Below are 15,293 nucleotides of genomic sequence, written 5' to 3'. Positions count from 1 at the left end.
TCAAATATATACATTTTTAATATCTGAAATATTTACACACTGGGACCTTTACATGATCCCATTTGTTAAGAACAGTGTTTTCAAGTGCCCTCTCCAGATACAAAGAACTAGTAACCCAAGGTCACAGTTATGTTTTCTGAACAGGTCAACCTGTATCCTTCAGTTAAATACAATATAGAGATACTGGAACACCTTTACTTAATTTGTTTGCTATTAAGAATTGTGTTTAAAAATTAAAAATGTTTTTGAGACAGTTTGCTCCCTGGAACACAGTTCTCCTGCAATCGAAACAACTCATAGCATATTATCCATTTTTCTTCTTGCCCAGGTATGAGATAAAAAATGCAGTTTACAGTACATCTCATCATTTATACCCTATCAGCCTACTTATAAAAATTCATACAAACAAGGTAGGAAAATACCACCCTCTTTGTGTGGACAACAGACTGCTTACAGTAGAAAACAAAAGTTGGGGCTACAGTAACAGTACAGTAACAGATAAAAACAAGATTTCAGCTTTGTTTGAAAACTTATGGTTTAGTTTTTGTCAACTGCTATAGTCAGTTACATCCAAACTTTTTTTCCTAAATACTTAAAAAAAATTGTAAAAAAAAATTGTAAAAAAAAAAAATTTGTTTTGGAGACAGAGGAGCTAAAATGAAATGGAGCAGAAGATAGATGAGGTTTAAAAATTAAATAGCACTTACTGAACTGAGGTTCTGCTCTTGTTTTCACTGAGCAAAGAATAAAAGACTTGCTAAAATTTTCACTTCCTAGGAAAGAAGCAGAGCATCTGCAAGAGATTAAGTTCCCAGCTTCATTAATGATTCTAAATGGGAAAAAAAGTACCAAGACTACTGCTGGTTTACAACAGAATGAAGTGTCTGAGGGACATCCTTTTCCAGAGTCAGATCAGGGGACCAAATGAACAGAAAGCTGTTCTGTGAAAGCAGCTCAAGCCACTTATTTTTAAATTGTATTTTGACCAATCATAAAATAAAAAGAGGGAGAGTATGGAAAATAAAAAAAAAGCACTGATAAATTTGCAGTAAAAGAATTTGTCTTCATCTGTAACTGACAGAGCTCCACATTAAGTGCAAAGGTCTTGCAGAACAGGGTTGTTTGGGGTTTTTTCTTAATATTTGTGGGAAACAAGGTAACATAACAGAGTTATTACCAGAGAGCATGTACAGTAGCTGCAGCTTGTAAAACATACCAGTAATTGTACCTTGTCAATTATAAAGAGAACCGATGCAGGATATTCAGATAACTAACTGAGAAAGGTAAAGGCTGCCTCAGAGCAGAGGACAAAAAATTCACATTTTCTACATAAAAAAATACAGGTCTCAAGTCTCTGAGAACAGAGAAAATTCAAAGTCTTTGAATGATGGGGAAAATAAAAAGCCCAAAATTGAAATGGAACCCTAGAAGGAAGGAGAGTGCTTTATTTCACTAGACCAATCTTCTTCGCTTCTGTTTCGTATATCAACAATCTCCACATTTTGACTATGAAAACTTCAGCTTCTTCATCTAGTACCTGTAGGAAATAGACATACTATAGATTATTTTTAAATTAAGCATTCCAGTTAGAAAGATTCTAATTCTAGATACATCAGAACTAAAAAGTGGAGGTAGTGTAATGCAAGTTAAGCCTTTGAGGGAGATGCTGAATAAAATTTCAGTGAATTTGCCCTGCATTTATCACCCGACCTGACTAAGGTTTTAATTACAGACTTGTATAATGGAGCTGTGAAGCACTAAGGGATTAAAGTATCAGTCTCCTGGTCTCCAAAAGTGGCTTGGAAAAAAGCAGAGGAATTGAAAGCCTGGGGAGAAAATGTAACAGAACACATACATGTGGTATTTTCTGTTAATTCTCTCCTAGTCTCTGCTCATTTTCAGCTTCAAACCTTCTGAGGTATTTATGAATGAATCCCTTGATGGATTTATCTTTCTCAAATTTATTATGCAGGCTTTTCTTGAATCCATGCATGTTTTTACCATGCACAACATCTCTCAGAAATAGCCCAGGTCACCTACTGGTCACAGCAAGACTATGAATGTGACTCCTTCCAGCTCCAACTCCAAGTTTCCTTACTGGAGGAGAGTGAACAATTATTTTTTATTCACCTTTAAGTGTATGAAAACAAGGTGTAACAGTAGAATTATTTAATAAAATTTCTCTCTTCCAATACCAAGCAAAAAAGAGCTCTTACTCTTCTAGAAAAAAATCACCTTTTGCTCATTAATTAGGAATAGACTCATTAAACCACTAATTATAAAAAAACTAGTTACAAGAACGAGAAGGAATAAAGTTTACAGTTATATTTTTGTTGATTCTTACCTCTAATGTTAGGGACAGAATATTTGTTCCACATTTCTGAGTATTAAGAGACTTGGAACAGGAATCAGTAATTTATACCAAGATGCTCTCACTGAAAAATCATGCCTGTGCTAGCACTGTTTCATCAGAACAGTTTTTATATCTGAGTCATGTTTCCTACACATGTTCTATGAACATTAAATATTTCTATTAGGGACTTCTACTGTTTTGTACAATTGACTATTAGCTTCTGTATAATGTAGAAGGTGTATCAGTTACATAAGTTCTGCTTACCATGGCAACATCATCCAGTATGCTCTGTGGTGAGCTGTGAGCCATAACCTGAAAGAAAAAATATGTTTTAATACTGAAAGCTCAGGGTAAACCACATAAATGTATCTGGACAGAAAACAGTTACTTCTTAAGGATCTTGAATGCTCTGCCCATACAAAAAGCATCTGCAGTTCATTAGTCCCCACTTTTAACCAGGGCAAAAATTAGTATTAAACTACACTGGATTCCACTATGGTGAGTAATGGTTTATAGCTAGTTACTGAGGAACAAGTTCCAGGAAGCTCCATAGATTCAACAGTCCTGTATTTGCTGGTTATTCTTGCACCCAATTAAGTTCCCCTAAGTTAAGGTGTAAGCTCCCCTTCCTTCAACAGTGAATGGAAGAGAAAGGCAAAATTTTCCCTGTATCACTCTTCCTAACAGAATTTTCCATGTTCTGGTTAAGAATTTCAAACTTTTTTTTTTTTTTTTTAAGAACCAAGTTGTCTCTCAGTATCAGAAAATGGCATTTATTCTCTATATATAATTTAAGCTTGGCAAATATTCAATTTCTGTGTTTTACATTTTACTAACCACCTGTGCCACAGAACTACCACTTGCTTTGCCTCACAGACAGTGGCCCTAAACAAAAACCAAGACAAGCCATTAAGAACGTACCATAAAAGCTGAAAACAGTGTTTAAAGTTCCCTATTGATGAAAAGCCATAGAGTTGTCATGGCAGATTTAAAAAGCCAAATTATTAGAATTTAGTCTGCAATTTGATAGAAGAGTTTAAACAACTCATGCAATGGTTAAAAGGTACTGCAAAACGACTTCAAATGCTAACTTCAAATTCTTATAGTATCTGCTTACTGCTAAAGAAATATCTCAGGATCTAAAGAATTTTTAAGAATCTAATCTATTTAATTAAAAGATACAGAAAAGCTACTGGCTTTTTTCCACCTGAATTCACACAAATCCTCTTTTTGAAGTGAAAAATGTTAACGGCCAATGAACTATTAAGTCTGAAATCTAACAATAAAAGTTAACAGTTTAAACAGCTGCTCTTGCCAACAGCTCATTTCTTTGTTGAGAAAATATATATCTGTATTGAGAAAATGTATATCTAACAGGTAACAGAGTATCTAGCTCCTACATATTGTGCATATGCACTGAAGGAGGTAGCTTGTAAAGGTATTGGGGTGCACAGTGATTTCAAGTGTACCAACTGTCTCTGCTGACAGTATTCTAGATTACAGAGAACCTAAGAAGAGACTGCCTTCAAGTACAGATACTGCAGCCACTGCTGCAGCTTAAATAGGGGGAAACCTATTTCAGAAAGGATTTCAGAAAGGAAGTGGAAGGCACTAACCTTAGAACAAACAAAGTCAACTAGCGTGGCTTCTTCTTCCCCAATATATTCTATTATTTTTTTGTTGATCCATGGTCTAATTCGACGTTCCATTAGCGTCTGGAAAAATAAAAATAAATAACCAAACAAAACCCATTGTTTTCATAAACTTCAGTCTTGAAACCATGCTGGCAGATAGGCAGCTGGAAGACTCAAACTACTATTTAGCAGGAGATACATTTTGCTATCAAGGTGATAATCCTTCATGATGTGGCATCTGCAAGTATTTCTGACAGCCATTCAAACCTGGTTTTCTAGGACCTTTTTTCCCACCCCTCCATAACACACCTTGACAATTCATAGCAACAAGTCAGGAGAGACCAACCAAAAATAAGCAGGCATGCCACAAAATAAGTATTATATATGGGCAAGAAATACAGTCCTCAAGCTTGATTCCATTCCATGATAATGCTCCAATTCATTGGGGTCCCAATAATACTGTTTTTCTATCCAGTTCCAAGGTTTGTTTAGAAAAAATTATGCTTTTTTGCAAATGGCTAAAGGAAATCAACTTACTGAATCCACAATTGACCAGTCGAGAGGGTAAGCAAAGAGCTCTGGTTTTGCTGTGGGAATCTTCTCAATGAGACTCTTAATATGTTTGCGTTTTTCTTCAGTATTGACACTGCCTTTGATATTGCTTTTATCTTCTTCTCCATAATCCAGGGGGACAAGTTTCCTTTTCCTGGGCACATCATCACTGTCTTCATCATCAAATTTATTGAACACACTATCCACAGCAAGCTTCTTCCTTTTTACAGCATTGGGCTGATTGGGACTGTTGCAGGCACCTACAACCCAGAGACAGAACAACATCTTCACAGACTGGAACTGTAGCTACTTTGCTCTTCACACATTTCTTGAGGTATATTGGTTTATATGTTACATAAAAGTCTGTGACTGCCTAATATTAGCATTTCAGTATCTCAAACTGTTCTAACAATGGCAAAAGAGAGGAATATCTTGGTTTATTCAAGATTTTTGAAAAACAGGGTCCTTTTTCTCTGCTCTGCAACAAATTAGCACCCTCACTCAAGGAGAGCTATAGAGTAACTTAGCAGAGGCAGAGCACAGAAGTGAAAGGTTGCAATGAACCTAGGTGTAAGGAAAAGTATTCATCAGCAAGCTTAGTGCCACACAATCTCTCTTCATTCAAGATCTAACACAGTGAGCTCAAACTGCAGCCCCAGTATTGCAGTATAATTTAACTGTAATAATAAGTAATAAATGCACAAACCTTCTGGAATACAAATATCCTTAGTTCTGTTGCTCAGACAAAGTTTTTTTTTTTTTAATGAGGAATTGCTAAAATATTAAGGAACTCTCTAGACTTATGTTCCATTAGTAGTTGTAACTGATTCATTGTGGTAATCTAAGAGGAATTAAAAATAATCTAATACTCAGTTTTCTGCTTTTAAAAGGGTTTTCATGAATAAATATAAGAAGTACATAGGACTTAAACCTAACATAAGCTTACATCAATGAAAAGCAGACATTTGAGATTAAATAGATATCTGTTAAGGTGAAAAGGCATGTGGAAATAACCATCCCAGCTCAGAACATTCTTTAAAAAACTAAGCCTTGAGCATGCCTAAACTGCCTTCCCTTTTTCCCTTCTAGATTTCAGAAGAGGAGATATCTATAAAAGGCATCTTCTGGATAAAAATAACTTGCTGCAAATGTCAAAACATACATTATGTTAGGAAAACCGTGGCTACTCAGGTTGGCATTTTTTTCATTCTAATCTCATATGGAACATTAAAATAAAATGTATACTTGCCCAATTTGAGGCTAAGTCCTATTTTAGGCCGATGCTCCTCTGGCTGCTGTTGATCAGGTGAATTTTCATGAGGGATAATAATGCCACAGGGAGATTCATCACCAGGTGTGTTAGGTGTTGCATTTCCACTAGCTGAAGAAACTGATGGGGCAGAACTGATGGGTCGTAAAGTTGGTTTAAGGCAGGGCTTCTGTTCAGGCTCTTCTTCCTCTTCCTCAGGCTCTTCTCTTTTTTCCTCTTTTTCTGCCTTTTCTTCCTCTTCCTCCTCAGACTCTGGCTCTTGTTTTATTTGTGGCTGCCTACGCCGCTCAGCCTCCTGCTCCATCTACAATGAAACAGACAATTAGGAAAAAAGCTCTCACAATCAGCACTGTTTGAAAAGAAACTAAAGATCTGTTTACCAAAGAAGTCTGTTAGCTAAGAACAAATAGATGCAACTACTGCCATTACCATCAAAAATACTAACTAACCCAAATTTGTTTTCAAACTCCATCTAAACATAAAACTGGAAAGTTATTTGACTGAAGTGTTCTTACTGATTATCTGGACTTCTATTTTTAAAAATAGTGAACAGAGCAAATATTAAATATCAGATCTCTTACACAATTTTGCTCAATACCACCATAATAAAAGGACTTTTTTTTTTTTTTCTGTCAGACCAACAACTACTTACCCTCTGGAGTTCTGCATCTGGATCTGGATGTCCTTCTGCCAGAAGACGCTGCCTAATTTCTTCTAATTCCTCCTTTTCCCTTTTCCTATCCCGTTCATCTGCTTCCATCTCTTTCTCCCTGTCTCGTAGCCTCTTCTGAAGAGCACTACCCCTACAAAAGATACATATTTTGTATTTGAAAGAACATTCCAACAAGAACCCTGTACCACAATACAAAAAATACCTGATACAGATGTATCTTCCACTAAGTGAAAGGAAGATTCATAAGAGCATCTGGTGTCCTCTGTTTTATTAAGATATCACTTCCCAATATTACCATGCAGAATTTACCCCATCACACTGAACAGATGTAGACAATGTGATTGCCAATCATCATAGAAAAAGAATGAAATTAATTTACAGTTTTTTGCTTGACAAGAACTAGTTCTGCTACTTTAGCTTGATGCAAATTTTTGTTAGTTCCAACCTGAAGAGCAGCTAACAAACACCAAGCAGTAATGAGTAACACTAAGGAGTTTCTGCTCTTCCCTCTGGTACCTATTGAGTGACACCGAAATAATTTAAATAATTACATGATCTTTACCTCACCACATAATCATTCAAATACAAACTTCATAAGCCTCTGCTGACAAATCCCACAACTGTATTAAAATAAACAATGAAGATTTTATTGTTAGGAAAAAATATAAAGACATACCTATAGTATTTTGGATCATCTCTGTCATCATCATAATCTTCTAAGAATTCTTTTAACCGTTTGGCTTCTTTTGCCTGCAAGAAATTGAAACATAAGTAATGTTGTAAAAATGACTCCTGATTTTCTCCCCTGTTTAAAATTTGTTAGTATTATTAGTAAGTGAATTTAACATCTACTATTCTTCCAACTAAAAATATGGAGTTTTCAAGACAGTAAATGGAACTGTTTTGGAATTGCATTATCCTCCAGGGGTCTGTCAACTTGCTATCATATGTTCAGTAGCAGACAGAACATCCATTGAGACCACTGGGACTGCATCTCTGATTTGCAAAACACTTTGCATTTCCAAGTGTTTTCAAATGTAACACCCCCCCCTCTTTTTTCTTTTATGTCACAGAAGAAGAGGATCAAAGTTCCTGCTCTTTGCATCAATAAGTCTGAAATTCAATATTTTAACATGGCAGTTTAAGTGTATCTTATCAGTACTGTTATGTTTCAAGAGCTGTGCATAGAGCATTTAGCTCTGCACAGGAACAAATCTAGTGGATACTTCTAGGACAACCACTCTCCTGCCCTGCTTCTAATCCAAACAATGTGGCACTGTGTTAATGCACAGCCTTAAAACTGAAGGGGTGCAAGGGGAGTAGAGGTATTTTTTCCCTCTTTTTGATAAAATGAAATAAGAAAAAAAAAAGAAAAAAAGTAAAGCAGTTCTTTAAGAATATATATTGGGACATTTAAAACTCTATCTAAGCAATGTATTTAAACCAAAAGCAAGATATTTCTATGCTAATGACTTCAAGAAAAAAGTAACAGTTATGGTTGCAAATTCAGCACAAAATATGACACTGTTGTCTACAACTGACATCCACTGCCAGCATCCACGACGATCACAAAGAGAAAATATCACTGAGTCATTTTCAAAAAAATATTTTCCCTCTCAAGCACATGGGTGGAAAAACTAGATTCCAGGCAAAACAATTTATTTTCTAATTTTCCGTATTTTTTTTTCCTTTCCTGTATCTCTTTGCTTTAAAGCTTTAAAGCAATTCCCAATCCATTTCCTACTTAGAAATCTCCCATATCATCACCTCCTTCTCTGAGAGAATTGTGAAGTGAAATAAGAACACTATAATTTAATGTAACTTTTTAACTCTTCAGCACAGAACTGAGAGAAAAGAACTATTTATCTTCCAAAGGTGTCTGGTTTTGTCTTTTCCAACTTCCAAGCACTACACTGGTAACCGTGACAATTTCACAACTGATAATCTAAAGACAGAAATTTGCAAATTTAATATTCTGTAATATTTTGTATTACAGAATATATATTATTATAGAATACTACCACATCATTTTGCAGCTACTTCACATTCTTTTGCTTTCAGAAGACCAAGTCACCTAGGCTTTGTATTCCAGACTCTAAACAGTACTTCAATAATACTCCCACTAATTAGACATCTGTTTCAAGTCTATTGACTCTTTTTTTTTTCCCCACTGTGGAACTACATGGTGTTTATACAAAATGAGAGTTCTATCACGACCTTAACAATAGCAGTAGAATGTTCCACTCTAAATGGGACACAAAGAAGGGGGGAAAATTACAAGCAAAACTAAGGCTTACCATTTCCCTTCTTCTTTCTTCTTCTCTTTCAGCCTCTTTTTCGTATTCTCGACTTTTCTTCCGTTCTCTGATTTCCCAGTTCTTAAGACGCTACAACAGAAGAAAAAACACCTTAATCTCAAGAACGTGGAGAAAAGTGGTATTATTTTGCAATTATTTTGCATTCTTGTTTAATTCCAACTGCATTAAAATTATGCAAATTATGTACATAATTTAGAATGCTAGAATAAGAAGTCCAAAGTTACTCTAACAGCGATTCACATGTTCTGTTCCAATCCATGTAGTCAAAAGAGTAAAAATACATTTAGAAAAAGGGAAAGGAAATGACATTTTATAGTATTTTATACAGACATAACACCCCCTGCAGAAACAATTTTGCCCCTACCTCTTGATATGCAGCTTCTTTTTCACGGAGTTTCCTCTCCAGCTTTCGCCGTTCGTAGGCGTCTTCTTCATCTTCTTCCCGGTCTCTCTTCTTATCCTTCTCCCGTTCCCGTTCCCGCTCCCGTTCTCTCTCCCGTTCCCGCTCTCGTTCTCTTTCCCTCTCTCGCTCCCGTTCTCTTTCCCGTTCCCGTTCTCTCTCTCTTTCTCTGTCTCTGCTTTTTTCTCTGAAGGGAATAAAAGTCCAAAGTCAGGCCCTTCCTCGCCCCTCAAGCAGTGATTTAATGTCAGATGGAGAGGACACTACTGAGAGGGTCTTGAGAGTTATTGTACAACTGTACAAGCTGATGAGCTGGTACAGCAAAGGGCATAAAGCAATACTCCTAATATATTCAAAGCCCAATTTACCTAAAAATAGTTATTTGAGCACTAAATATCGAGACATCTACAGAAATCATGCCTGAGCACACAGCAGTTTTTATGAGACTGCGTTTGTAGCTCTCCATAAATAATTAAAGACTTGAAAAATAAAGGGTATGCTTAATAAATCCTTCATGTTTACATGGCTTACAGAGAACTTGAATCCTACTGACAAGATGATTTAAAGCCAAACAAATATTCTTCTATGGTGAAAGCATAGAAAAGTACCACCTAGAGCCTGATATTAGTCACAACAATTCTGAAAGAGGAATCCCCTTGCTCTTATTAAAACGAACAAACAAAAACCCCAAAACAACCAAAAAACGCCCACACAACCCAGGAAAAGGTGAAACATACTTAAGCTAAAAGATACTGTAGACATATGAGAACCTCAAGTAGGAATAAAGCTTCCCCAGAAAAATAAGAGACTTGAGATAAACCCACTAGGCTCAAGTCATCGTAGGGTGGTTGCTTACTACATATTGTATTGACATGCTGGGGAGCAAATCAAATATTCTTCCAGTTTGTGTAAATACAACGTTTTCTATAATTTTCATTTCCTGTTTTTACTCTGACCTTCCCAAAGGACTCTTCTGTTTTGAACCCCTGCTGAACCATATGCACTTAGTACACACAATTAGGAAAAACTGAAATAAATGGCAGCTCGAGTGCATTTACCTCGACCGGCTCCGATCTTTGCGATCTGAACTCCTTTCACGGTCTCGGTCCCGATCTCGGTCTCGGTCCCGGTCCTTGGTTCGGTCCCGGTCCCTATCTCGTTCTCGTTCACGCTCCCGTTCCTTCTCCTTCTCTCGTTCACGCTCCCTCTCTCTTTCACGCTCCCTCCTTTCTCGTTCACGTTCCCGCTCCCTTTCTCTTTCTCTGCGTTCTTTTTCAATTTCCTGTCTTTCTTTCTCCTTTTTGCCTTTTTCCTCCTCCAGTTTCTAAAAACCAACAAGAGAACTTTCACAGTTAATTTTGTACTCGTCGGAACCGGATATTCCCGGCGCAACACACAAGGCTGGTCATGGAAATACCAAAACCGCCACCGATTTTAAAATATTAAATAGGGTTTGGTGGGTACTTTTTGGAACTCATTAAGTATGAAATCAAAATGCAGCAATCACAAGACTAAAGTTTCGTGCAAAAGCATAGATCTACACAGACCAGCAATCTCCAACCTTAGCAGAGTAGGGCTGGCCTCATATTATAGGCTGTCTCAACTGCACACACACAGTGCACTGCCAGTCATGATTTGGGCAGGCCACAAATTCCACGGCCCTATAAGCCACTTAGGTACAAGCAAAGTGAACTTCTAGCAGGTAAAATTAGTTCTGTTTAATTGGGAAAATGTAATTCAGTGTAATGCTTACTGGGACAGTAAGTTGTTTCCCGAAAATTCTCGGCAGACCAAAATAGTCCTATAGTGAAAACTTGAGTAAAGAAATTTATCCGTTTACACATGGTGCATGTGCTTAATTAACAGTGAAGAGAATTCTGCAACCTTTGCCCTCCCTAAAAAAGTTCTAACAGTTCATAGGTAAGAACTGGACTTTGCAGAATGGAATCATTAACTTCCAGGACTGGAAGATGGAGAGAGTTTTAAAAAGGTTGGAAATAGCTCTTTTGAAACATAGAAACTAAAGGGTTACCTGCTACAATGTTACTAAAAATTGTACAAAATTGCCCCCTTTTTTTTTTTTTTTTTTTTTTTTTTTTTCAATTAGAAACAGTTCCTATGACCAGAATTCCTATAAGACAATAGAAAATAACATCAACAGAATAATAGATAAATCCATCCTTGGAAGCAATTGTTATGTGTTAACTTACAGATGCTGTGCTAGGACATGGACCGCCAACACTGGATTAACCTTGCCTATAAGCTATGTTTCTGGGAGGAAGAGCAAGTACACGGTTCACAAATATACCAAATAACAACCAAATATACCAAATTCAACCTGATGGATGCCAGAATAACACTTTTTTGAACAAATATTGAGCAGAATAAACAGCTTTATCCCCTTTGGCTCCACGTTTACCATCACTGAAATGAAATTAAAAACTGGAACAATAAAACAGCATTTTCTCTGGTTTGTTTGTTTTTTTTTTCTTTTCTTTTAAACAAAGCATTTAAGACAACTTTAAAAAGCAATCTTACCTGATAAGTGTTCTTCTGCCATAGGCACAGGGACCAGAGAACCGACAAAGGATTACAGAAATAAAGCTAATTCACTAGTGATTAATGTATCCAGTGAAACTACACTGCATTGATAGCACAATACAGGCAAACCAATGTTGGATACATTGAAATCACAAAAGGAAAAAGAGACTAAAAATGGGTAGGAGTTGGTAGAAAACTGATTATGAAAAAACAAAACTTAGATTCTACAATATACACTGGGCTGAAAACCAGTTTCTAAAGGACTGTATTTTACAGGAGCTTTACAATGTTAAACCCTGGTATGGTCAGACATTAAACTAGGTTGTCAGCTTTTTAAAAATACAACTTACCTCAAATTTCATATACTTTTAAAGAAAAGTTTACATACTGAAGTGGTTGATACTTACAGGTTATCTTAGATGTTCCAATAGAAATTTCTTTGGTTGAACTCCTGCTTTTTTACCACTCTCAAAAACTTTGCTTGTGGTGAGAAAATGATTTCTCAAGAGAGTGGGGCAAATTATTTTTTTTTTAAATATATTCACGTGTGTAAATATACACACAGAGAAGTCTTGGTGCATTAACATCCATTTAGTAGGTCCACTTTCTTAACATCCAATTGAAAAAATAAATTGTTCAGTTTTGTAATCAAAATCTGACCTCATCAACTACTATCAGCCTAGAGAAGAGGATCTGAAAGGGTAATGGGATGGGAACGGTATCAAATATATTGAAGTAATGAACAGAAATGAACAGGTAGAAGAATTATAAATCTTACCTTGAGCTCTCTTCAGACTCGTCCGTGCTGTAAATGGACGCCCCCTGCAATGCTGACACCCTGACAGTCTGTGGTTATTGTTTATAAACTCATACCAAAAACATGCAAAGGTTCACTGTGCTCACTAGCCAGCTGCTAAGGGTTCAACAGCCCCTTTTAAGCATATCCAATATAGGCAATGACCACTTTCAGTTGCTTTTTAATGTTAAGAAACCCAGAATAGCCCCCCCAATGCAGATTAAAGGCAGTAAAATGCCCAACAGCTTCTGAAACAATGAAGCATGATTTTGTTTGGTTTGTTGGTTGTTTTTTTAAAAACTTGTTTGCATCTTAAAACCAGTGATGACTTGGGGCTGGGAATTGAACACAATTCTACTGAAGTTTCACCGCTGACCAGTTTCACATTCAATTGCTGAGCTTCTCCTGGTGATACATTCTAGAATTTCTCCCCAGGTTTTTACCTCCAACTTCAGTCAAGAGAAAAACTGAATGTGTGTACTTGTCACTTGTGTTTACATTGATAACAGTTGGGTTAAAAACACAGTACCATCCCCAGTGACTGCATGTGGTAGAGCTGAATAACATGGGCATAGTTCACCTTGCTGTACCTTCAACATTTTATTTAACATCAATTTGGGGTGATTTTCATATAAGTGCGTGCCCAAAAAAGGAACTTGACACTTCCCTAGGCCAAGGACCATTCCAGTCTTATATGGGAAAAACTAATACCAACTTTAAGCTAAACATTAAAATAAGAACATTACATGCATAGTTGTGCTTTACTATCCACCAATTATCACTTTCCAAAGCAGAAACGTTCACAGATGTGCTAGAATTAGTGGAAACTTCTGTAAGTGAGAATCCTGAGGTGGGACTTGATCTGCACAAACATTTCCAAGCCAGTTACCCCTTTGCATATTTTTCTGAGGGGGCATCCATAAGTATAATAAAAAACAGAAGCTCATACTTACATCCTATTCCATGTTACTTTCCAAGCTGTGAGTTTCATCTTGCATTAGTCACCATATGATCTCTATCATAATGGTGGGGGTCAATGAATAGATTAGCTTTATGGGAATTTACAGTTCTTCCATGCATCTAAAGTTTGGTAAGTCTGGTAACCACTGACCTAGTTTTAATCTTCCCCCACTCTTAACTTAGAACTATTAAAATAAAAGACTTAAATTTAATTCAAGTTTCAATTCTTTGTAAAGTCTTGGATTATGTTACAAATCTACCTACAGAAACACACTCAAGTGTATGTCTCATACTGCAGCCCCGTTTAGCCTTTAGTTATAAATATCTTGACTTAATGTATGTGTAGAAACTTAAGTTGCCTTTATTCATGTTAAAAGTGAGAAGACTGCAAAATACTCAGTAGCAATCAAAGTCTTAGTATAAAGATGTCAAGGGCCACTTTAACGTGGTAGTTGTCTTTTTTTGACTTGTAAAGAACTATATGTATATTAAACCTAATATAAACATATTTTTAAGTGATATTGCAATGTAATGCTAAATTTTATAATAGTGTTTTTTTCTGGATTTTGAAAAAGTCTAATTTGTATGAAGTGCAAAAACAAGAATACTACCTTGTGTGTGTCTCTGAATTTACTGATCTCTCTTGATATCAGGTCTCTTTTGTCTTCCTCCATTTCTATAGCATTTATATCCTCCTAAAAAACAAGCGGGACAGGAGGAAAAGCATTAAGGGCCATCTGTACAGACATAGGAGAACAAGAGAAAAGCTGAAGGTTAGAAGTTTTCAACCAGTCTTGCAAGAGATAAATAAAGTCCTTCTGCAGTACCAAACCTGACAGTCTGATGTTAATGAGTGAAAAAAAAAAATAATCAGATGGACAAGAGTCACAAATCTGGCAACTAGCAGTAAACATAGTCATTGTCAAAGCCTACAATGTAAACGAACCTTGGTGATGAGTGGATAAGGTATCAGTGGGGCCACTGGAAATCTGCGGAAAATCTGCGGAAAAATCCACGGAGATTTTTTTTTTTAAAAATAGATTGCACACTACTCTGAAAAACAATGTTTTGTATGTTTGTACTATAAGGCAATACTGTATTGCTGTGATCTCATTTCTCTGATTCAACAAAGTTACAGAAGAACCTCGCTAATTCTCCCTTCTCTGAACTACTTCAATTGCAGATAGTGAGGTCTGGTATTAGTAAGACTTCACTGAATTACAAGTATACTGCAGGATATTAGTACACTATGGCAGCATCATAAATAGGACTAAGCTACACTTGCCAATACAAACGAGCAGTACATTTGAGGTGGGTATGTCTTGATTTTACTTACTCGCTAATTCGCAAAATTTGGCAGCTTGCACCTACTCACTAACGGTGCGAATTAGCGAGGTTCCCCCGTGCTTGTAGTTGAAAACCAGATTCCACTCACTCTCAGTTCCCCACACACATTTTCAACTCCCCCACATCAGTCATGCCTTCATCCAGAACAACTAACAACAGACTCTGTGGCCAGCACCAGTGGGAGTTATCTTTACACCAAGCCCTTCAGGGGACGACAGCCCCAAAGCTGGAGAGCTTCCCTCCCGCTGCCACCCCCACACAGGTATCTGCATACATCTTCCCTTTCCCCCCACCCTCCACAATTCTCTCCCCTCTCCTTTAAGGACAAGAGAGCAACGAGCTAGGACCATCTCTTCACTCCCACCTCTATCCACACAGGCCAAAGATGGCACCTTTCAAGTTTCGTTTCCTCCTTCCCAGTCTGGAAGGGATGCTGGGGTGTAATTTCA

General features: G+C 36.8%; 1 protein-coding gene across 3 annotated transcripts in view; it reads right to left on the bottom strand.

The window, feature by feature from the left end:
- The window catches only part of RBM25 (RNA binding motif protein 25), a 33,925-nt gene continuing 18,632 nt past the window's right edge, over positions 1-15,293 (bottom strand). For 2 of the 3 annotated variants that reach the window (XM_071744563.1, XM_071744566.1), the window contains exons 8-19: positions 14,444-14,497; positions 14,109-14,192; positions 10,259-10,524; positions 9,165-9,387; positions 8,780-8,869; positions 7,159-7,232; positions 6,462-6,612; positions 5,789-6,113; positions 4,525-4,799; positions 3,970-4,068; positions 2,618-2,665; positions 1-1,537 (exon numbers count right to left, since the gene is read on the bottom strand). In XM_071744563.1, the coding sequence (XP_071600664.1) occupies positions 1,445-1,537; positions 2,618-2,665; positions 3,970-4,068; positions 4,525-4,799; positions 5,789-6,113; positions 6,462-6,612; positions 7,159-7,232; positions 8,780-8,869; positions 9,165-9,387; positions 10,259-10,524; positions 14,109-14,192; positions 14,444-14,497 (1,782 nt within the window). In that variant the 3' untranslated portion in view covers positions 1-1,444. The remainder of the gene's footprint in view (positions 1,538-2,617; positions 2,666-3,969; positions 4,069-4,524; positions 4,800-5,788; positions 6,114-6,461; positions 6,613-7,158; positions 7,233-8,779; positions 8,870-9,164; positions 9,388-10,258; positions 10,525-14,108; positions 14,193-14,443; positions 14,498-15,293) is intronic. The other variant, XM_071744565.1, reaches the window with a different exon arrangement.

This window comes from Heliangelus exortis, chromosome 5 (genome assembly GCF_036169615.1).
Source record: "Heliangelus exortis chromosome 5, bHelExo1.hap1, whole genome shotgun sequence".
NCBI classification, from domain to species: Eukaryota; Metazoa; Chordata; class Aves; order Apodiformes; family Trochilidae; genus Heliangelus; species Heliangelus exortis.
The sequence above is the reverse complement of the archived record's forward strand: the minus strand, read 5'-3'. Positions and strand labels throughout refer to the sequence as shown.